At 43.5% G+C, this 19,519-nt stretch overlaps 1 protein-coding gene across 4 annotated transcripts in view; it reads right to left on the reverse strand.

Moving 5' to 3' along the window:
- Positions 1-8,915, reverse strand: part of GPM6B (glycoprotein M6B) — a gene marked incomplete at both ends in the record, with an annotated part of 28,858 nt that extends 19,943 nt beyond the window's left edge. For 2 of the 4 annotated variants that reach the window (XM_079535958.1, XM_079535959.1), the window contains 2 exons: positions 795-914; positions 8,855-8,915. In XM_079535958.1, coding sequence (XP_079392084.1) covers positions 795-914; positions 8,855-8,915 — 181 coding nt within the window. The remainder of the gene's footprint in view (positions 1-794; positions 915-8,854) is intronic. The other 2 variants (XM_079535960.1, XM_079535961.1) reach the window with 1 other exon arrangement.
- Positions 8,916-19,519: the final 10,604 nt, after the last annotated feature.

Here is a 19,519-nt window from a genome sequence, read left to right on the forward strand (position 1 = left end):
TGTCATGCAGGCTTCAGTCACTCAGCTCCATGAAAAGAGGAGGACTGCTGGATGCAGATAGTTGCAAATGCTCTCTCTGGGCATTTATGCCCTTAACTTTGTAAACCCATGGTCAGACTGGAATTTTCCAATACCATTAGTCCTGTGCTTGACTTCAGGTGCCCTTCTGAGCTGCTTCAAATCTAAATCCCCCCAGTTTCTCCAAACAAAGCTTCAGGAAAATAAAAAATGTTTCTTAAGGATTTCATTGAAAGCATCTGGAATCAGAAAACAATTTTTAAAACTTCAGCTTCTGTATTTAAAAATCTGACACGCTACCTAAATCTTTTAAAGTCTGACATATACACTACTATTTCTAGCAAGGGAAAATGCAGAGAAAACCACAGAATATTGTCTAGGAAGCATATTGTAGGAAACCAATAAATCAGACATGCTGTCACTGGTTTAGTGTCAATCAGTGCATTTGTGGCTGACCATTTTGATAGATTCATCTGCACACAAAAACCATACTACACCATCTCATCATTAAACAGTTCTGAAACACTTCTGAAACAGGCAGCACATTTAACAGCGAGGTATCCTTCAGGCACATTACTGTCTTTCAAGCATTAACAACCAAAATTGAATCAAGTACATTAAGTATTCATATGAAAGAACTAAACTCCTTACAGGCTTAACAAAGAAAACAAAAACACAGAACATTTCTCTGGCATTGTTAGGACTATTGCAAAGCATTAGGTTCATGCTACCATTTCTGAACTCTCCATTCCAGTTTCACCCCGCCCTTTATTTACCTTGAATCCCCAAAGGACTAACATTGCCTCTCAATGCTGGCACATGATGGTACCGGTGTGGCCTTGAACTCCTGTACATCCAGTGGTACCTGCCAATTTCCATTTCTGGTCTGGTGATCACTGCCAATTTTAGGTGGTAAAAAGTCAGTGTCACCAAAGTGTGTAGTTCAGTACTTTCAGTCATTTAACTTAAAAAATACGAGCCCATAAAAACACGTTTCTAATTACATCACTGAAATAACATAACTTTACCAAAACAACGAAAGGACCGGGAGGAGGGGAGACAATCAACAGGGAAATGCTCACACAAATATTAAGAAGGGCTGAAGAGTTGAAACCCATGATGGGATTTTGAATTGAACGCCCAGGAAAGGCCCCTCTATTACAGCCGCCAGTCATCTCCCCCCCACCCTTGCTGCTCCCCCTCCTTGTTCACAGCATAGGGTTCTGCTCTGGGAAGACACAGTCATGGAGAACCACATTTTGTAAAATATTCCAAGTCTGACAAAGAAAACAATGACTACAGGGCAAAACCATGAGTTTACTCATCACCTTCTTACATAAAGTAAGTTGTGGGCTTTATCTCATGCAGGCTCCAATCATTTCCAAAAATCCAGACCAAATAGGTTAAAAGAGATTTGTTCCAAGGGTCTGCCTTTGAGGTCAGAGGTACACTCAGAAAGGACACGGCATGCACCAAAACACAACCAATGCGTGTTCACCAGCAAAGCTTTGCTGCTGCTGAACACTGAGGAGCCCAAGGGCAAAATGGCGCCAGACCACTGGCACATTGACATTTCCTGCTCGCCTCCCCTCACAGCACTGCTGGGCTGTCAGGACAGCGCGGCCCAGCCATTCATTAACACGCTCTGCAGTCCCACCCAGCCACAGCTGAATGAAAAAATAACTGTCATCCCTGGCCAAAATAAACCTGACTGCACTGCATTTCAGCTGTAACGGCGAGGTTACACCAGTAGGAAGTAGTGTATTGTGAACTAGATCCAAGGCAAGTCTCTGGTCTGTGTGGGCCCCAGTCCTTCCCTCAGGCTGCTTTGCTACTCGTGTGCTGACAAGTTAGGCATGGCTCCATTTGCTCGCATCAGAAGAGAAACATCTTAGCCTCACATCCAAGCGGTGGATCTAGAGGTCTGCAAGATGAATTTACTCATCTTATGAACCAGTGAGGGCTGGTGAATCAGCTCTAGTACTGAAAAAGCCTCTTAGGGTTAAATCAATGTCTCTTTAAAGGAGACGCGGTTTGCTGCTGGTCCCCTCTGTGCAACTCACACACAAAACATGGAGTAGGAACCACACAGCACGTCTTTCCCAGAAAGCATCGTTCACTGAACTCACAGAATTTCCCCTGTAATCAGCACTGGTGAGATCTCACCTCGAGCACTGTGTTCAGTTTTGGGCACCTCAGAAAGGACGTGGAAGTGCTGGAACAGGTACAAAGAAGAGCAACAAGGCTTGTGAAGGGCTTGGAGAATATGCCCTACGAGGAGTGACTGAAGGAACTGGGGCTGTTTAGTCTGAGAAAAAGGAGGCTGAGGGGGAGACCTTACTGCTCTCTTCCAATATCTGAAAGGTGCTTACAGCAAGAGAGGGGCTGGTCTCTTCTCCCCGGTGAGAGGTGATAGGATGAGGGGAAACGGCCTCAAGTTGCACCAGGATAAGTTTAGGTTGGATATCAGGGAAAGCTTCTTTACAGAAAGGGTTGTTATAAGCAGTGGAATAGGCTCCCCAGGGAGGTGGTTGAGTCACCATCCCTGGACGTGTTTAAAAACCATTGGGATGTGGTGCTCAGGGACATGATTTAGCGGAGGGTTGTTATTTAGGGTAGGATGGTTAGGATGCAGTTGGACTCAATGATCTTTAAGGTCTTTTCCAACCTGAGCGATTCTATGATTCTAATATCTCAAGTTTGCTCCACCTTGTATGGCCTATCTTTCCTTTTAGGAAAGACAAATGCTGCATTTTATGAATACAATCAAATTCAGAATGTCTACAAGCCAGCATTCCAAAATGACAGTGCATGCTCAGGGAAACTTCTGTCGCAGTATCGCCTCCTCCTACTTACACTGGAACATTCTTGTTCGTGTGATCACAAAAACCATAATGATCAAATTTGATACAAACTGGAAAACAACAGCACTGCTTGCTGGAACTTCAGCCTCTCTGCCACCCTCCCTTTTCCCTGCAACATTTTAAGATGGCTATTTAGGAAAAACTTCTCCAAAAGAGTGGTCTGGCACTGGAACAGGTTGCCCCGGGAGGTGGTGTTCACTGTCCCTACAGATCATCATCCTGAAAGCGTTCAAGAGATGTGTAAATGTGGCACTGAGGGACATGATTCAGTGTACAATATTTGTGGTAGCTGGATGGCTGGAGTAGATTGTCTTAGAGGTCTTTTCCAATCTTAACAATTACGTGATTCTGTGATTAGCTACTTATTGGACATCAGTAACAGATCAAGATTTAAAAATAAATAAATAGATATATGGCAAAACTTCCACAAGGACAAAAAAATCTTCAATTGCTTTGCAGCAGCATTTAGACCAAATCCTTGGAAAAAGAAGGGCCTCATCATAGTAGGCCGAAGCCCACAATTTGAGACTTCTCCTGCAGAAGCTACAAAAACCACTTTTGCTGAAAGCAGCCGATGCCAATGCAGGCACTGCTTGCTGTGGGACTGGTATAAAACCCTGATGCATGGAGCTACGACGTAAGCTTTGCAGCATCATTCCTGTAAAAGAGAATATTCCGTGAGGGGTTTTTTAATTAGTCATTTCTAATTCTACAAAAGCAGGACTCCTTTCATAGAGCAGTGGGTTAAACTGCATGCAGAATCTCAGTGTTTCCACTGTTCTTTGAAGAGTCACTCAGCATCTGGCCACGTGGTGGCCTCTACTGCACACCTGGAATGATTCCTCAAATCAGACAGAATCTTCTAGTGATGTCTCTGAACTCCACACAGGTCCATTCATGCAAAATTACTACCAGGTCAGATGCCCCAAAGGCTTCAAAGGTGCAGCTACTGCACACAGTATGGAAGAAATGGACTTCAGTACTGCACCCCCAAAGTTCAAGAAATGACATGGTTTTATTTATTTATGCAGTTAGTTTAGGAACGAACTATACAAGTGGCATTTCCGGGCCCAGGTGGTAATGCTGTCCATGCACAGTCAGGCCCACTGAAACAATCTCCCGTGGAGCTGGCTCTCAGGGATAGCTGCTGGTTCTGCATGGAATAAGACCAACAGTGTTGGTGGTGTGTCACATAGCACATACTCACTGATGGCAACCGGTTGTTCAGCATTCACATTGGATGAATCATCTCACATGCCTGCAGCAGAATTCCTGGTGTCCAGTGTGTTTGATGGCTTTAGAGGAAACAAACAGTTTGGACTTTCACCTGCAGCAGCTGATGAAGCACCATACAGTCCATGGGAGTGAAGAGAGGGTTGTCACGGGGCATTATGGTCTGACAGCCTGGTGATAAACACTAAGACAGCAGCAGGGCTAGCCAGAAAATGGGGAAAGACTGGAGGAACTGAATAGGGATCTTCTCTCCAACCTCTTTGCTCTCCTCTCCTGCTGCAATCTATTGTCCACAGATATCGCCATCTGGTTTTCTTCTCCATTACCATACACCGTGACACATATATCTAGTTCTTCTGCTTCCATGAGATCATTCAGGCAAATATGAGTACAGCCTCTGAGCATTCTTCAGCCCCCTCCTATCTAGAAACCAAATCCTATTCATTAAAACCTAAATCACTAAGCCTGCCAAATTATTATCCCCAGAATATGTGCCCCAGATTCTCCCCAGGCTGGACGTCTCTTCCTGCAGCTATATCTTCAGGGACTTACACTAAACAATTATTATTTTCTGAGGATCTGAAGGACTCTGAATAAACTGTTTCAAATAGGAAAAAATATGCAGCATGCTAAAAATCTTTAAATGGTTTGACAGCTCTGAAAGCACTGTGTGAGACTCACATTAGGGAATACCTTTGAAAACTTTGGCTAGTAACCGTAACATGTAAAAGAGATTTTTTTTTTTTTTTTCAATTTGCTGTAATGAAAGATACATCTATTGGTGATGCACCAAAATGTTGCCAGTTCACTGATTAAAAAGAACTTCACATAAACACGCACACTGATATAGTTCTTTCCTTAAGACACACTTCAGCATCTCTGCTCATACTGCCTCGCACGGCTGCACAGTTGTGTTTAAGAGAAGTATTTTCTCTATATTTTTGGCTAGCATATATCTGTCTAGTTAAATACTGGAAACAGCTTTGTATGACACGAAAATAATAATTGAAGCTCACAGCCATGGCTGTGCACAAGGTCACCTTTCATCAATAGTTTCTTCCTAGGGAACAGCCAGTTAAAATAAACCTTTGGCACAGCTGTTCAGGTTGGCTTTCATTATTCCTCAGTACAGCATATGCAATTTGAACATCACATGCATCCATACAAGGAAATCATTTCCTAGTATAATGGCTTTCTTCCATATGCAATTGGTAAATTCAGTGTGGCTACCACAGCCTTTTTTGTTTGGTTGGTTCTGGTGTGCATATGTGTATACGTACTGTTTCGGAATTTTGCAGCTTAGTAATACTTTTCTTAGTTAAATGAAAAGGGAAACTTCTTGTTCCTGTTGATGTGCATCAGGATCTATATCCTTCATTGCTGATGTAGAACGGCATTTCGTTTTTCTTATTTATTCCACCTCAGTAAATCTGCCTGCTCAGTCCTCACGTTTTGATTTAATTTAATGCCTGCAAGATAAGCCCTGTCATTTGTAATAATTTGTAAACCTTCATCTTTAAAATGCATCCAATCTGTCCTGCAGCCCTGTAAAGTATCTGCTAAACATTTTGTTTGAGCTTGCTCATGGTGTTCTCTGATAAGGGCTGCTGATATGCAATGCAAAGCTGACTTCTTATCTCCATCAGCATGGATGTTGCTCCATTTCCAATCAAAAAACTGGGGCAGCAGCCACTCATCTGGGTGCAGAGAAACAAATGCCTGATAAGCGCCGAATCCAACAGCTGGGCAGCATCACTGCCTGAATCAGACAGGGGACTCACAAACATAACAATTAAAACATAAAATCAGAATTCCCATACAATTTAGAACAACTTTAGAAATGTAAATAAGACTGTTTTTGTTTATCAGTTGGCAAATATTCATGAAGAACATCAGCTTGTGTAAATTACCTCGACTACACTGAAATACAAAATAGAAAACCATCCACGTTTGGGACAGGGGTGGGTAGCACAACCAGTAACTATGGGACACCATTCTCCAACGTGGCTGTATTAAATGCTTGATCTCAAGGCAGACTCAAGGCTGACTGGCTGTTCCTTTTCAGTTTCTGGGTGGTTTTGCTCCCCAGCATGCCCCTTCAGAGTAAAGAGAGCCCTTTATGCAGATAGCCTGCATCCCATCCCTGGTTCCTCAAATTATTTATTCTGTATAACTGCAGTACATCATTCATGATGCCCCCACATTAAAAGTCAGAGCCTGGAAAGCTGTTATTTAAAACTGTGAAAGGAGAGAAAGCCTTAGATGAAAGAATACTTGTGCTAATACCTACCTGCAGATTCCTTCTCCAGAATTTGGCAGTGCAACGCACAGTGCATGTGAATCTGAATATCCAGCATGAAACACTCAGGATCTTTTATTGCTCAGTATCAGCAATAATGACATCCCTCAAGCCCCTCTGACTTTGGTTTATTTCATCTCCTCAGACTTTGCATTTCATTTCTGGAAGGAAGAGTTAAAATAATCTGCGATAGCTCTTTGAGTGCTTCAGCCTGGCATAGTTGCCTTGCAACCAGTAGATCTAGGACATTCCATATAGGACAGACATTGCAGTAACTTCAGGTGTGATCTAAAAGGAAAAAGGTCTTGCAAACTGGCAAGCATTTTGGCCATAAAAATTCAGGACAAGAAGTCTGGACAGTAAATGAATGCTGTTTTTGAATGATTCAGCTGCACGTTCACAGAAAGCTGCGACATTTTCCAGGACATCTTCCATTTTACAATGAGAAGGAGCTCATTCCCACCATGAGAGCTGCAGGTAGAAGTGCCCTTTTGCAGAAGTCTGCCATGTCACATAGGCACCTGATGCTGAGCCCATCTGAAAACCTTCCTGTATCTCAGCATGCTGGAATATCTGACCCCAAAAGCCCAACAGATCTCACCTCCTCTCTATCAGCGTTTCATGGGCACCTCAGCTACTTTGCTACTGAAAGTGGAATTGAGTGTTTCAGCTTTCAGCATTTAATTCCCTGCAAAAAATAGTTGGAAGTTAACTGAATGGGAAGAAAAAAAAAAAAGAGTATAATGTGAGAGACCGTGTGTTTGTTTCAAAGATTAAGGAACTGTCAGAAGCAAAGCCTGGAAGCGTTACATAAATACACCTATGTAACATAACGAAGTATGAAATTATCACAGAAAAGCCAGGAAATGGTGATAAAATTAAGAGAGGAAGTTCCCCAGCTTGCATCCGATGAAAACAGCAGATCAACCATATTGACTTGGTAACAGATTTACTGTTCTGCGTGCTGTGCTTTCACTCTTGCCAAATCAAAGGCAAACTACCAACTCATCCTGAACACACATTTTGTTTTGCACAGCTGCTAATGCATACAGAAATTTTGTTTGGAGTTTACTGTCACGTTCTAACCGTTTAAAAGAAACTCATCAATCAGCAGAGAAGAAATCAATGCACTTATTGAAAAATTATCTATGAGCTCAAGGTGGGTTTACAGCCAAGGTATTTAGGACATTTTGTACATTAATTACTCAAAAACTACCATGAGGTGAGTTTCTGCCTACATACACTAATGGCTTTCAGAGTTTAATCTCTCATCAGTGGAACTTCTTTGGAGAAATCCCTAAGGGATTATGTAGTACTGTCTAATCACTTGACAAATTTCATTTACTTGAAACTGAAGCTAGGTTTGAATTATACAAAGTGTGTAGGAGGAATCAAATTCAAAGCAGGAAAACAGAATCTGGACAGGACCAGATTTATCATGATGCTCATATCTGAACTGTTTAACAATAAATGAAACAATTTCCCCAGGGAAACATATCAGTTGTATATCTGCTACATATGCCCATGAGAAACTCAAATTGCTTACAAATGACATACAACATAGCATGAATCAGGAAGAAAAAAAAATGGGAAATTTTAATAATTTTGTACCATCTAACAAAAAAAAGACAAAAACTTATTGCTCTGATTTGTACAGTAGGCTGCCACTCTACAAAGATGGTTATTTGGCATAAATTACATGCTGCAGAAACACGTAGATGAATCTGTGCTCTGAAGTTGAGCCCTGCGACCCAAAGCATCACCTGTACCACCGGGTGAGCGGAGCCCCACTCCTGTGCACTGCCACCTCCCTGCTGCAGAATGGCCACTGCCGGTTCCCCACTAAAAAGCAATTCTCGGTGGCTGAACACATCCTGAAGGCTAACGCCGTGAAAGTCGTGGCATTATTCCCTGCTACAGTGCACAGGCAGATCTCTACATAAACAAAATCTACCAGAAGACACCACAGAAAATGAAAAGGAACTTAAAATGATGCGTAGCCCTCGGCAGCAAGCTAGCAACATGAAGGTTGTGTGCTGCTATAATCCCTTGTGCGATCCATAACCGAGGTCCCCTCTGCCAAGCCCCGCTACATGGCTGGTCCCAGGGAAACACTGTGTTACGGCTCTGAGAAGGACACCCAACAAACACACAGCCCCACGCTATCTCCACAACCCAAATTCACCCAAACCTATCGAGTACGCAGCAGCAACAAGAGTTCTTTTGCACAAAAATCCCTCTTGCTCCATTCAGGAAAGGCTCAGAGCCACCGCATACACACAGACAGACAGACAGACACTCCATCCATCCCTGCACAGAGCAAACGGTGGCAGCGCGGGCTGTTTCAGAGCCCTGCTCAAAAGTGACCCAACTGGCCTCATCCCCTCTCAGCGCCCTCAGAGAGCAGATTTAAACAGGCTATTGTTCGATCCCCGGGTACCTTTTTTCTCTTGGCTTTGTTCCGCGTTTTCCTCTGCTGCAGTTTCCATGGCTGGCTTCATACCATCCACCAAAAATGCCGCCCCCCGCCCCCCGGCACAGGCGCTTTCCCCTCGCCTCCTTTCCCGCTCCCTATTGACGGCAGCGACGATGAAGCGCCTCTGTTCTCCCTCCCGCGGATCACAGCCCCTTCCACATCGCCCAGGCTCTTGTCAGCTTCGATCTCGCACCACTCACTGGCCCGCCCGGCGCCGTGCCAGTCTCCGCTCCACCGTACGTCACCACCGGCCCCAGCTATAAGAGAACCCCCGATACCCCTTCCCCACTGTGAGCCGCGGCGAGGGCAGAGGGGGTGAGAAAGAAGGGAGCCCCCCGACAGCATCTGCAAGGGGTGCCCAGGTCGGTGAGCAGCCTCGGGGCTCACTTTCCCGTGGGAGCCGGCCGCCACGCCGTGCATTTTGATTCATCCCACACACCCCCTGCCCTAGCAAGGAATGGGTCAGCAACGACGGTTTGCCTCCCTGGCTGAGTCCTGCTCACAGAGGCAAAAGCACATGTGAGAGAGGGATAAGAGCAAGAGCTCCTATGTGTATAAGGAAAATCTAAATTCTGACTCAAGAGCACAATGGATAAAAGAAAACACCAAAAAAAAAAAAAAAAAAAAAAAAAACCCAAAAAAAAAAACCAGCAGGCTTGCATGACCTAAGATCTGTGAGCAATACCATGAAGGATAAAATGTTTAAGGAAACACAGCTGGGGTTTTAAAACAATGTCTGCTGTTTAAGACCTAAAGCCAAGCATGAAAATCATAGAAGCATAGAATGGCTTGTGTTGGAAGAGTCTACCCAAGTCCCAACCCCTGCCATGGGCAAGGCTGCTCCCCACCAGCTCAGGGCCCCATCCAACCTGGCCTGGAGCGCCTCCAGGAATGGGGCACCACAGCTTCTCTGGGCAGCTGTGCCAGCGCCTTACCAACCTCTGGGTAAAGAACTTCTGTATAACATCTAACCTAAATCTCCCCTCTTGTCCTATCATCATCTGCCTGTGTAAGTCATTCTCCCTCCTGCTTATAAGTCCCCTGAAAAACTATGAGGCCATAATGAGGTCTCCCCAGAGCCTTCTCCTCTCTAGGCTGAACAAGTGCAGCTCCCTCAGCATTTCTTCATAGACGATGTGCTCCAGCCCTCTGATCATCTTTGTGGCCCTCCTCTGGACCCACTCCAACTTCTCTGTTCAGTGAGCAGATCACTGCCAACAAGGCCACATGTGATCACTCCCCCACTCCCTTACCTCCAGCAAAGCCAGAAAGTGGCATCAGCACTCCTCAGGCCCATGCAAGTATTATTTAACTTCCAAAACCCAAGCCAACATATTCAGACACTGTATTAAAGCTAATTACCTTGTCCATCACCCTGCTTGTCTCTGGCCTAACAGTATGTCCTGCTGCACAGCACAGCCATGCCCAAGCAAGCCCCTTGTTGCAGGAGGGTAGTGAAGCATCCAAGGAGTAATTTGCTTTGTAATCTGGTGGATTTTGGTGGTTCACAGCCTCTGCAGCTCATTCTGCCGGCTGCAAAGACATTGGGCAGATTCAGCAAATGCTGAAGATGTAAAACTACAAGCTGCGTGTTCCATATAACAGATTCAACCAGGAGAGTGGGAAGAGGGAAGCAGTCCAAAAAATTTTAGCTGCAATTCAGCCTTTTCTGACTGAAGTTCTTACACCCACAAGTTTGCTGTGCATTTTTATTTCTATAGATGTTGAGTGACAAGCAGAGCAAGCCTCAGACCCAGCCTTTAGAGAAAGTTCCCTTCTTTCAGAAGAAACCAGCACATGATTTTCCTCTCTTACCACTGTCACCACAGCAGCAGCTGAGCAGAAATGCCCAAAGCAAAGTAATGAGCACACTGTGTCCCAACTCCGCCAACAAGAGGTCTCATTCTTCTCACTTATCTTAAGATTTCTTAGCACAGAACCAGGACTTGACAACTATCAAGCATTTGCCTAAAAACCTAAAGGAAGAGTCTGGGATCAAAGCTTTTATCTCAGCAGAACTCCTTACAAGCAGGATGAATTAATTTGTAGAGGAAGTTTCCTCAGGAACCCACGTGCTGGGCTCCTGCAGGTAATCAAATCAGCAGTACCAGCAGAAAGCTCACCCCAGGTGCAAGGCTTAATTTTCCAGTCTTCTGTAATGCACGCACAGCAGTCCACACACATTACAATCCCTGTCCCAGTACAACCATGTAAAGCAAACACACTCCTTCATGAAAGCAGCTGAAAGGGAAAACCACATGTGATATGTTTGGCAAGTTGCTTGAACCATTACTAAAAGTTTTTCAAATTCTGTAGCCAAAAAGGAAAGAACTTCATTAGACTTCGGATAACAGTTATGTAAACTTTTTATAAAGAGTGCTTTTATTCCATTCAGCATCACCACGATAGAAAATACACAACAAACACATCCTTACTTGCCAAAAGTCATACCAACTTCAGCCAATGGTCAAATCAGTGGACTGTTTCTGACATCGATATTCCCTTTTTGGAACTTATCATTCAGTCCATCCATCTGCTCTCAGATGTAATAACAGTCTAAAAGTCATTAAGAAGGTGAGGTATAGACTGTCACATCTGCGAGGGCTCAAACCTTGCTTCTGACTACCCCATGTTACAAAAAGCCTGCTCAAAAACTAATCCAAGTGACAGTATTTTAATACATTTAGTAGTATAAACACACAGAAAATACAAATGTCACCTAAATTTTCCTTTCTTTAAACAGAAAATATGTTTGGCAGGACTTTCCGTTCTGCCTTTGGCGGAAACCTGCTAACAATCCCCTTTTCTCTCTGTCAGTGAGACCTACACCTTCAAACAACTGTACGCTTCCCTGCTGGCAAGCAGATTTTGTTGGGCAGACTCAAGACTTCAGAGCAGATGTTTTATAAACACAAAATTCTAAGAGGCTAGGACACTATTTCCCCCTACTTTCTCCCATGATAACATGGGATATACATTAATCTTCCCCGAACAAGCAATGCAGAAGTAAGCGCACAATACCAAAACTTCACAACAACATGAACAAAAGACTTCAGAAGTCATCAGTCTAGTCTATTCAGAAGCACTAATTCTTCTAAATCATCCTCTAAAAGCTTTAGGAGATGCCTAAGTTTAATGCTCTCTCCCACTGCTGACTGCTTTCCTGGATGCTGGATCACACAATGGGTTTAAGGATTTATCATCTTAAGCCATTTCTTAATCTTCCAGCTCATCTGATAACAAAGCAGATATAAAGCATACACTACTCAGTGCAAACATGGGTACGAATCTCATGCATCAAGTCTTAATTTGAGCCAGCAAATTGTCTCCGCCATCACTCCACCTCTTCATCAGATATGCCCTTTTCATCTGATCAGACGGGGAAACACCAAGTCTGTGTCTATGACAATATGGCAAAAGATAATGCCTCAGAGGTAGAAAGGACAAAAAATTATTTAAGGACTGATACTTAGCAAAAACCTGCTGTACCAACCAGGCTGATTTAGATCACCAGTGATCAGAAAGGCGGCTCATTACATTTCACGAGTTCAGCCCCACGTTTCACTAGCAGTTCAAAATAAAAATGCAAATGAGAAGGGCAGTCCAAGAAAGGGTTCTGCTGCTAAAGCACATGGCTGTGGGGAACATCACTGAGACTTGGGAAAAATAATACAGAATCCTAGCAGACATAACCCAGGAAGAACAGCAGTGGAGCAAATATATGAAGGTACTGCAGACCAAGTGACATTTACTGCAAAGTAGCACTAAAGAGGTTTTACTTCATTTCATCTAGTTAAAAAGAAAACAGAAAACATGTAATCACTTTGCTCAGTCAAGTAAAGCAGTCCCATCTCAGAAGTTTAAAATTCTGTTCAAAATCCAATTCCATTCAGATGGCAATTCTTTTGAACACCTATCTTTAATGTCACTGAATCTACATAGTTTACATTCCTGAAGGCCATGGAACTCTATTATAAGCTACTGAAAATTCTTTAGAAAGTTTAAGATGAGCACATTTTTGCCATTTCTACAGAGACTTTACAGAGCTGTAACAGTCTTCCCATATAGTTCAAGAACAATTTGAGATCATTCTATGAGATCTGAGACTCCAAAGGTAAAATTAAAAGCCTGTCCCTCAGACAAGACTGACATATTCCAAACAACTTCTTTTAAAGGCAACTTGAGGCATAGAAACCATAGAAAAACGTTCAAGAGAAGGAACAAACACACAAGCAGTCACTTGGCGCGTCTTAGTGTAACTACTTGTGTTCAGATCTGCTTTTTTTTCAAGGGAAAATGGTTTTAAGTTGAAGGAGAGAAGATTTAAGTTGGATATCAGGAGGAAGTTCTTTACCATGAGAGTGGTGAGATGGTAGACAGACTGCCCAGAAAGGTTGTGGATGCGGTTTGGAGGTGTTCAAGGCCAGGTCGGATGGGGCCCAGGGCAGTCTGGTCTAGCATTAGACATGGAGGTCAGCAGCCCTGACTGCGGCAGGGGTGGGGGTTGTTGTTTTTGTGATCCTTGAGGTCCCTTCCAACCCGAGCCATTCTATGATTCTATGATTTTGCTTTAACCTTGGTTACGCAAAAGCAATCAAATGTTCCACGTGGATAAAATTAGAGCATGACAACAGGCTTGTAGTTGTACAGTAGTTGTGTACCTAGCAAGTACTTAAAAAGAAATAATCTGGGGCCCATTCTTCAGTCATGTTAGATTACTAGGAAAACCAAATCCTAATTAATGATCTCATGAACAAATAATAGTGAAAAAACCCTGCACTTTTACCACAGCATAAAATACAGACTATTAAAAAATATGAGTTCACAATGCAGTTAGGAACTGCAGTCTTGGACTTCTGGACAAAGGGAAAATTAAAAGCCTAAGGAGTTATCTTTTCAAGCAAAGGGAGTTGCTGAGTTCACAGATACAGGTGGTCCAGGAGGGTGAACAGAGCTTAGCAGTATGAAGGTGCAACCTCTTTCCCCCAGCCACATGAAAACCACAGTGATTGCTGCCAAGCAAAACAACTGGCAGCAGGCCCAAAAAGTTGATGTTTTGTTGTTGTGTTTCATACATTTCTCTGGCTGGCCTGCTAGCATCCAGCTGGATCACAGCTTCAGTCCACTGCAGTTTTCACCACTGGAGAGAATCATAGGCAGTGAACAGCCTGAATTTGGAACATAGGTAGATGGCTTTATTTGTAACAAAAAGAAATAATAAACCTTACAGATTGAATAGATAGCCCTATATAGCTTTTCCAGTATCCAAGGCTTGGACAGCTTCAAGTCTCAAAAAATGATCAAGTGGCAGAGATGTGAAAGCTAACAAAAGATAAAACCCCAAGAGACGCAATCAAGGTTAAAATGAAAGCAAGACTAGGTGACCTTCTCAACCAGATGGAAAGTCCATTTCTGCTTATGAAAGGCACGCAACAGTATGTAAATATTTTTTTTTTAAAGCTACATATTATTTCTTTAGACAAAGCAATGGCTTAAGAATTGTTGGTTTTTTTTTTTGGGGGGGGGGGGAAGGAAGGAGGGGAGGGGATGCTTTGTGGGAGAATAAGAACTGTAGGTATTATTTGAAATCAGACTGGGAAAGAAAATTCGTAGCCCTGATAGACAGAACGCAAGAATATCAACCACACTGAAGACTTTTGAGAAAAAGCAGTAAAAATTTAAACAGACTACATTTGAAATTAACCTGGAAGTAACATCGCATCCTGCACTACTCTGTTGTAAGGAAGTAGTACCAAGGCAAAATCAGAACCATGCTGACAAATCGGAGCCATTTAAACAGTAGTTGAAGGAGCTCAGAAACAAAGAAATAGAAATGAAATGAAAATATTAAGTGAAAGTAGTAGACATACACAGAGTATAAACAAATGTCAAGAAGAGAAAACCTACTTTAACGTAATAAAAAGAAGATGCAGTTGAAAGGGAAAACTGACTGAATTTCAGACAAACTTCCTAGTATCAAATGAGCCTCTAAGGGAAGGAATGAAATCTTCTCTCCCCTGGGACTTCTAAAACCAGTAGACAGAAATGTAATGGATATTCTGAAGAGATGAGAGACCGTTTGCTATAACAGATATTCAGACTGTATTACAGGCTGAGCAAGAATCACCTCATAGCCACTCGACATCCCTTGTCATCTGAAAACAAGTGCAGTCACATCCTCACACACTGACAAGGCTCAGCAGACACCACCTAGGTATGACAAAGACTGTGAAAAAAACAAAAGCAAAGACAACCCAGTATCTCCCCCAGTACCAGCTGTCGCTCAGCAAGCAGCACACAGAGCACCAGCCCTGACAGTTGTCGTCATCTTCTCCAGCTCAACAATGTCATGGCAGTACACAGAGTTTCCTACAAATGTAACGTGTGGCAGGATACAAATCCTTTATATTTATAATTAGCAAAAACAGGGCTTGAGTTATCCAATCATCTACGCATTTGCCATTCACACAGCAGCAATATCCTTACACGCATGACTAATATATAAAGCCTTCCAAAAGTGCTTCAAACAGTCCTCCATCATTTAAAGGCCTAGGTTCTTAATTTCAGCACACACTCCACCTTTTTTTTTGTGCTGTCACTTTCATAACAGAGCAGATTCTTAGCTGTCATTCTTGCTTCTCCATCCCTTTGCCATGAGCCGTCATTTCATAAGCAGGAATGCTGCAGTGCAGAGGGAAACTGATAATGCTCGCATTTTGTTTTCACTCCCTTAATTCTGTACCTTGAAGACAGCCCAACGTACTTTGCTTTTGCTATGAATCATCTCCTCCAATACTACTAGCAAATCCTGCTGCCATCACAGAAAACTTAAACTAATTCCTTAATTCTTGGACATACTGAAATAGCATCCTAGGTGCTTTTGTCACACTTGCTTAGCACATCTACATCAGTGCCTCCACTGCTTGTAGAAGAGCTACTTCTACTACAGTTATGTGAGGCAGCACAAGTGTCACTGCAATGCACTCCTGCCTACATGGCTGCTTAGTCTCAAAACACGTGAAGGTTTGAGATAGGATCCATACTGGGAGGCTATGAACTCAATTTTTCTTTCATTATCTATAAATAAATCTAAACTTCACTGAGTTCAGTCTTGACAAAAAACTTACTCTTCTGCAGCACAAAGTTAGATTCAATCAGATAATCCTGTGTTAACTTCACATCCAGTTCTGATTTTGAAAACTGCCCTCCCACTCTTCGCATAGACTTGAGCGTCCCACCTACAATCTCTCATCTATTCAGTGCTCGTTTTATTCTTCAGTCCTGGCCTCAGTCCAGCCTTTTCAAAAAGCGTGGAAAAAGCAGGGAAGTATAAAGAAACACAAAACCCGCCTGCTCCCCAAGAAGAAACCAGAGGCACTCATTATAAAAGGCACCCTATGTTGGAGGGACTTGGGGAGAGACAGGGATGTAGATGCCTCCTGAATTTCCTGAGGGATACTGTGCATGAAACCTATGTACGCGTATATGTTGAAAGCTTACATGTGAGTATACATACGTACACGAAGAAAACATACATATGATTATGCATATTTATAGTGAGCAGAAAACCTCATCAGCATAACTGAATCATAACATAGACTAAAAACTGATTTAGGCAGCCATGCCATACTGCTGAGCATCATCACGCTTCTCCAGTCTCTTCCAGTTAAAGGCTTCAGACCACTGATGGAGGTCCCTGCTCCCCCATTGCACTGCCTTGCTTTTGTTGCTTCAGAAAAAGGGAGAGAAGCAGAGGGGACTGAGTAATCCCAAATCTGTCTGGAATTGAGGGAGAGCTGAAGCAAGCAATGAGGGCACTGTGTCTGAGCCCTTCACCTCAGCATATCATACTAAGCCTGGTCCCACTAACACTGATCTAAGTTGCTCATTGCTTCAAGACTCACTCATGGATTGTGCAGCTGTTGTGTGACAATTAGGAAAGTCCATCTGATCCAGCAGTCAGTCATAATGTTGACATAAAAGAAAGCATTAAAATAATGACTGGTGCAAGATACTGAAATTCAGTGTCCAAAGTTTCAGTGCTCTATAAGCCATCACTCCTGTAGCTATGCCACCGCTACTGAAAACTCCTATTCCAGTGTAATTAAACTGTACTTTGGGAAAGATCCTGGTTTGGTAATGTTTGCAGCCACGGACAGCCTGTTGAATTGCAAATATATTTTCTGTTCACATACAAGACGCTAGTCATGAAACCCTCAGTTAAGACACCAACTAACGGGCTCCCAATTAATGCCCATATTCTTTGCAAGCGCAGATATCCTCATTAGGAAAGCGGCAGGATGTTAACAAGTTCCACTTCGAGGGCACCCAATTAACTCATCTGCTAAATATGTGCCAGGCAACTCCAACCAGCCCAGACTTCCCAGTTCCCTCTTTCTAGCAGCACCAACTGGGAGCCTGGTCATGTACAAAGCAAAGGTTCTTTCTGTGCTCCACAATGCCTTGGTGGCTGCTGGTGGGCAACAAACAACAGCCCCTCAAGTGTTTAACAGGCCTCTCGCCGGCGCACACAGAAAGTTAAGTACGTACCCAGGGATCTCAGTATAATTAAAAAAACCCCACCCTTCACTTTATAAACAGCGAAGGACTTAACCTGCCAACAAGGAGCATGTTTGGGGCTCTGTCTGGATCATGTCACGCCTCCATTTTGCTGATTCGCAGCGGTGGGTGATCCTGCATACAAAGCAAGCTCCAAGACAAAAGCGCTATAGGGTGAGCTAAGGACAAAGTAGCAGCTTTCAGCCAAATTCCCAGAGAGGCTGTCAAGCAAAACCCCTTTGCCAAGGCAGGATTATTCCCTACAGTATACATTTCCAACACTTTGTCTCGCCTGGTGAGCTTCGAGTCTTGGGGTGGCTCAGCAGCAGAGCCATCCTGCAGCCCTGACTGTGGGATGCTGGAAAGCTCACCCCAAAGGAGCTCTGCCACCAAGGCCAGCCAGCGGTGGCCTCGCACATTCATGCTCCCTCTGTGGCCCACAGAGAAGCAGCTTCTCCAAAATCAGTCAGAGCTGGATCCCTGCCTCCCAATCCTTCTGTTCCATTGCATCAGGCCCTTCCAAAAGCCACCCAGACTTTCTTCCAAGTGATCCTAACCTGACATTAACGTCCTTATTTTCCAGTTTCTTTCCAAACATGACATTCACTTGTTTTAAACAGCTCAAAGCCATCACTTCCACAGGTTGTCACACGTCAGAATGACACTTATTCAGCATCTAGCATTCTTGACCTGTTTCTAGCATCATTTCTAACTCACTTTACTTTCCTTCTCTAGGCTTCAGCACATCTGTAAAACAGCCTCTCTGCACTTAGTACTTCCAAAGTGTAAACATGAGCATCATATGCATGCTCTGGAGATCTCCCTGTTCACGATACAAAATGTCACTGGAGTATTTTTGCTCTCAACAGTACTAAAGAGACATTGCGTGTCTCTCTGTCACCACTTCTGTTTCTCTAAGTACCATCATCATCCCCACTGCTCTGCACCATTTGGAGAGGTAAAGAATGAGAGCTATGGAACCAGGCAAATGCAGATGTGATGGATATATTGAAAAGAATATAAATACGTATTAAAGTATGGAGAAAAGCACAAGACAGAAACAACACAGGCAAGCCTAGGAATAAGATGCAATCACTGTTCTATAGGATGAGGAACTGTGTATCAAAAAATGTGCTATGAGAAATGTGTGTTGACCATCCTGCAGGTGACTGAAGGGAGGTTGCTCGACATGGGGCAGAGGTCTCCTCACTGCAGGTCACAGACTTGCCCACAGCCTGCTAAAAAACACCTCCACTTCGTAACCTAACCAAAATCATCTAGTCCCATCTACGCGTTCACAAGTAGTACAGGTAAGAAACTGAAAACCAACCACATCATTATAAGTATATATGAGGGAATAATTCCAGCTATGGTCCTCAGCAATATTTAAACTAATTGTGTCTTTGATTGTAGTAGATACTTCTAACTGCAAATGAAACAACACCAAATTGCAAATGCAATCAAAAGCCCATTTTCTTAATTTAACTCACCATTAGTATATGGCAGGTTTGTAGAGCCAAACAAACAGCTAGAGCTAAAATCTCACTCCCATTTCAAACCGTCTCCAAGCAAATATCATAGCAACATCACCAGAACCTCAAGATCACTTAATCCCAAGTTCCCTACAATAAACCAACACCAACATCTGTCAGAAAGAAAACAGAAAATGTAGTCTTTCTGGGTAAAGTGAGCATCCTCCCAGCTCTGGACCACAGGGTCAGACTACTGAACCAAAACATAAGATTCAAAGCTCTCGCAATGACTTCAAGGACAAGGAAAAAGGAAAGGCTAGGTTTTCACATACATCATGAAGTGTTTTAAATGAGCAATGCCCGTACATTTTCCACATAGGCCAAACAGTGATGGATGCATTTCTCTTCACGCTTGCAGGCGGGGCTGCCAAGGCGAGGCTGCCTGGCAGGGCAGGGCAGGGCAGGGGGCAGCCGGCACCCATGGGAACCGGCCCGGCCCCCAGGCTGCAGGCCTTCACGGGTGACTGGGCTCGTCAGCCCCATTCAGCCCCGCACACAATGAGGCACGGCCGCGCGCCCCGCAGCGCAGGCCTCCCCT

This window comes from Tetrao urogallus, assembly GCF_951394365.1.
Source record: "Tetrao urogallus genome assembly, chromosome: 1".
In the NCBI taxonomy this organism is placed as follows: domain Eukaryota; kingdom Metazoa; phylum Chordata; class Aves; order Galliformes; family Phasianidae; genus Tetrao; species Tetrao urogallus.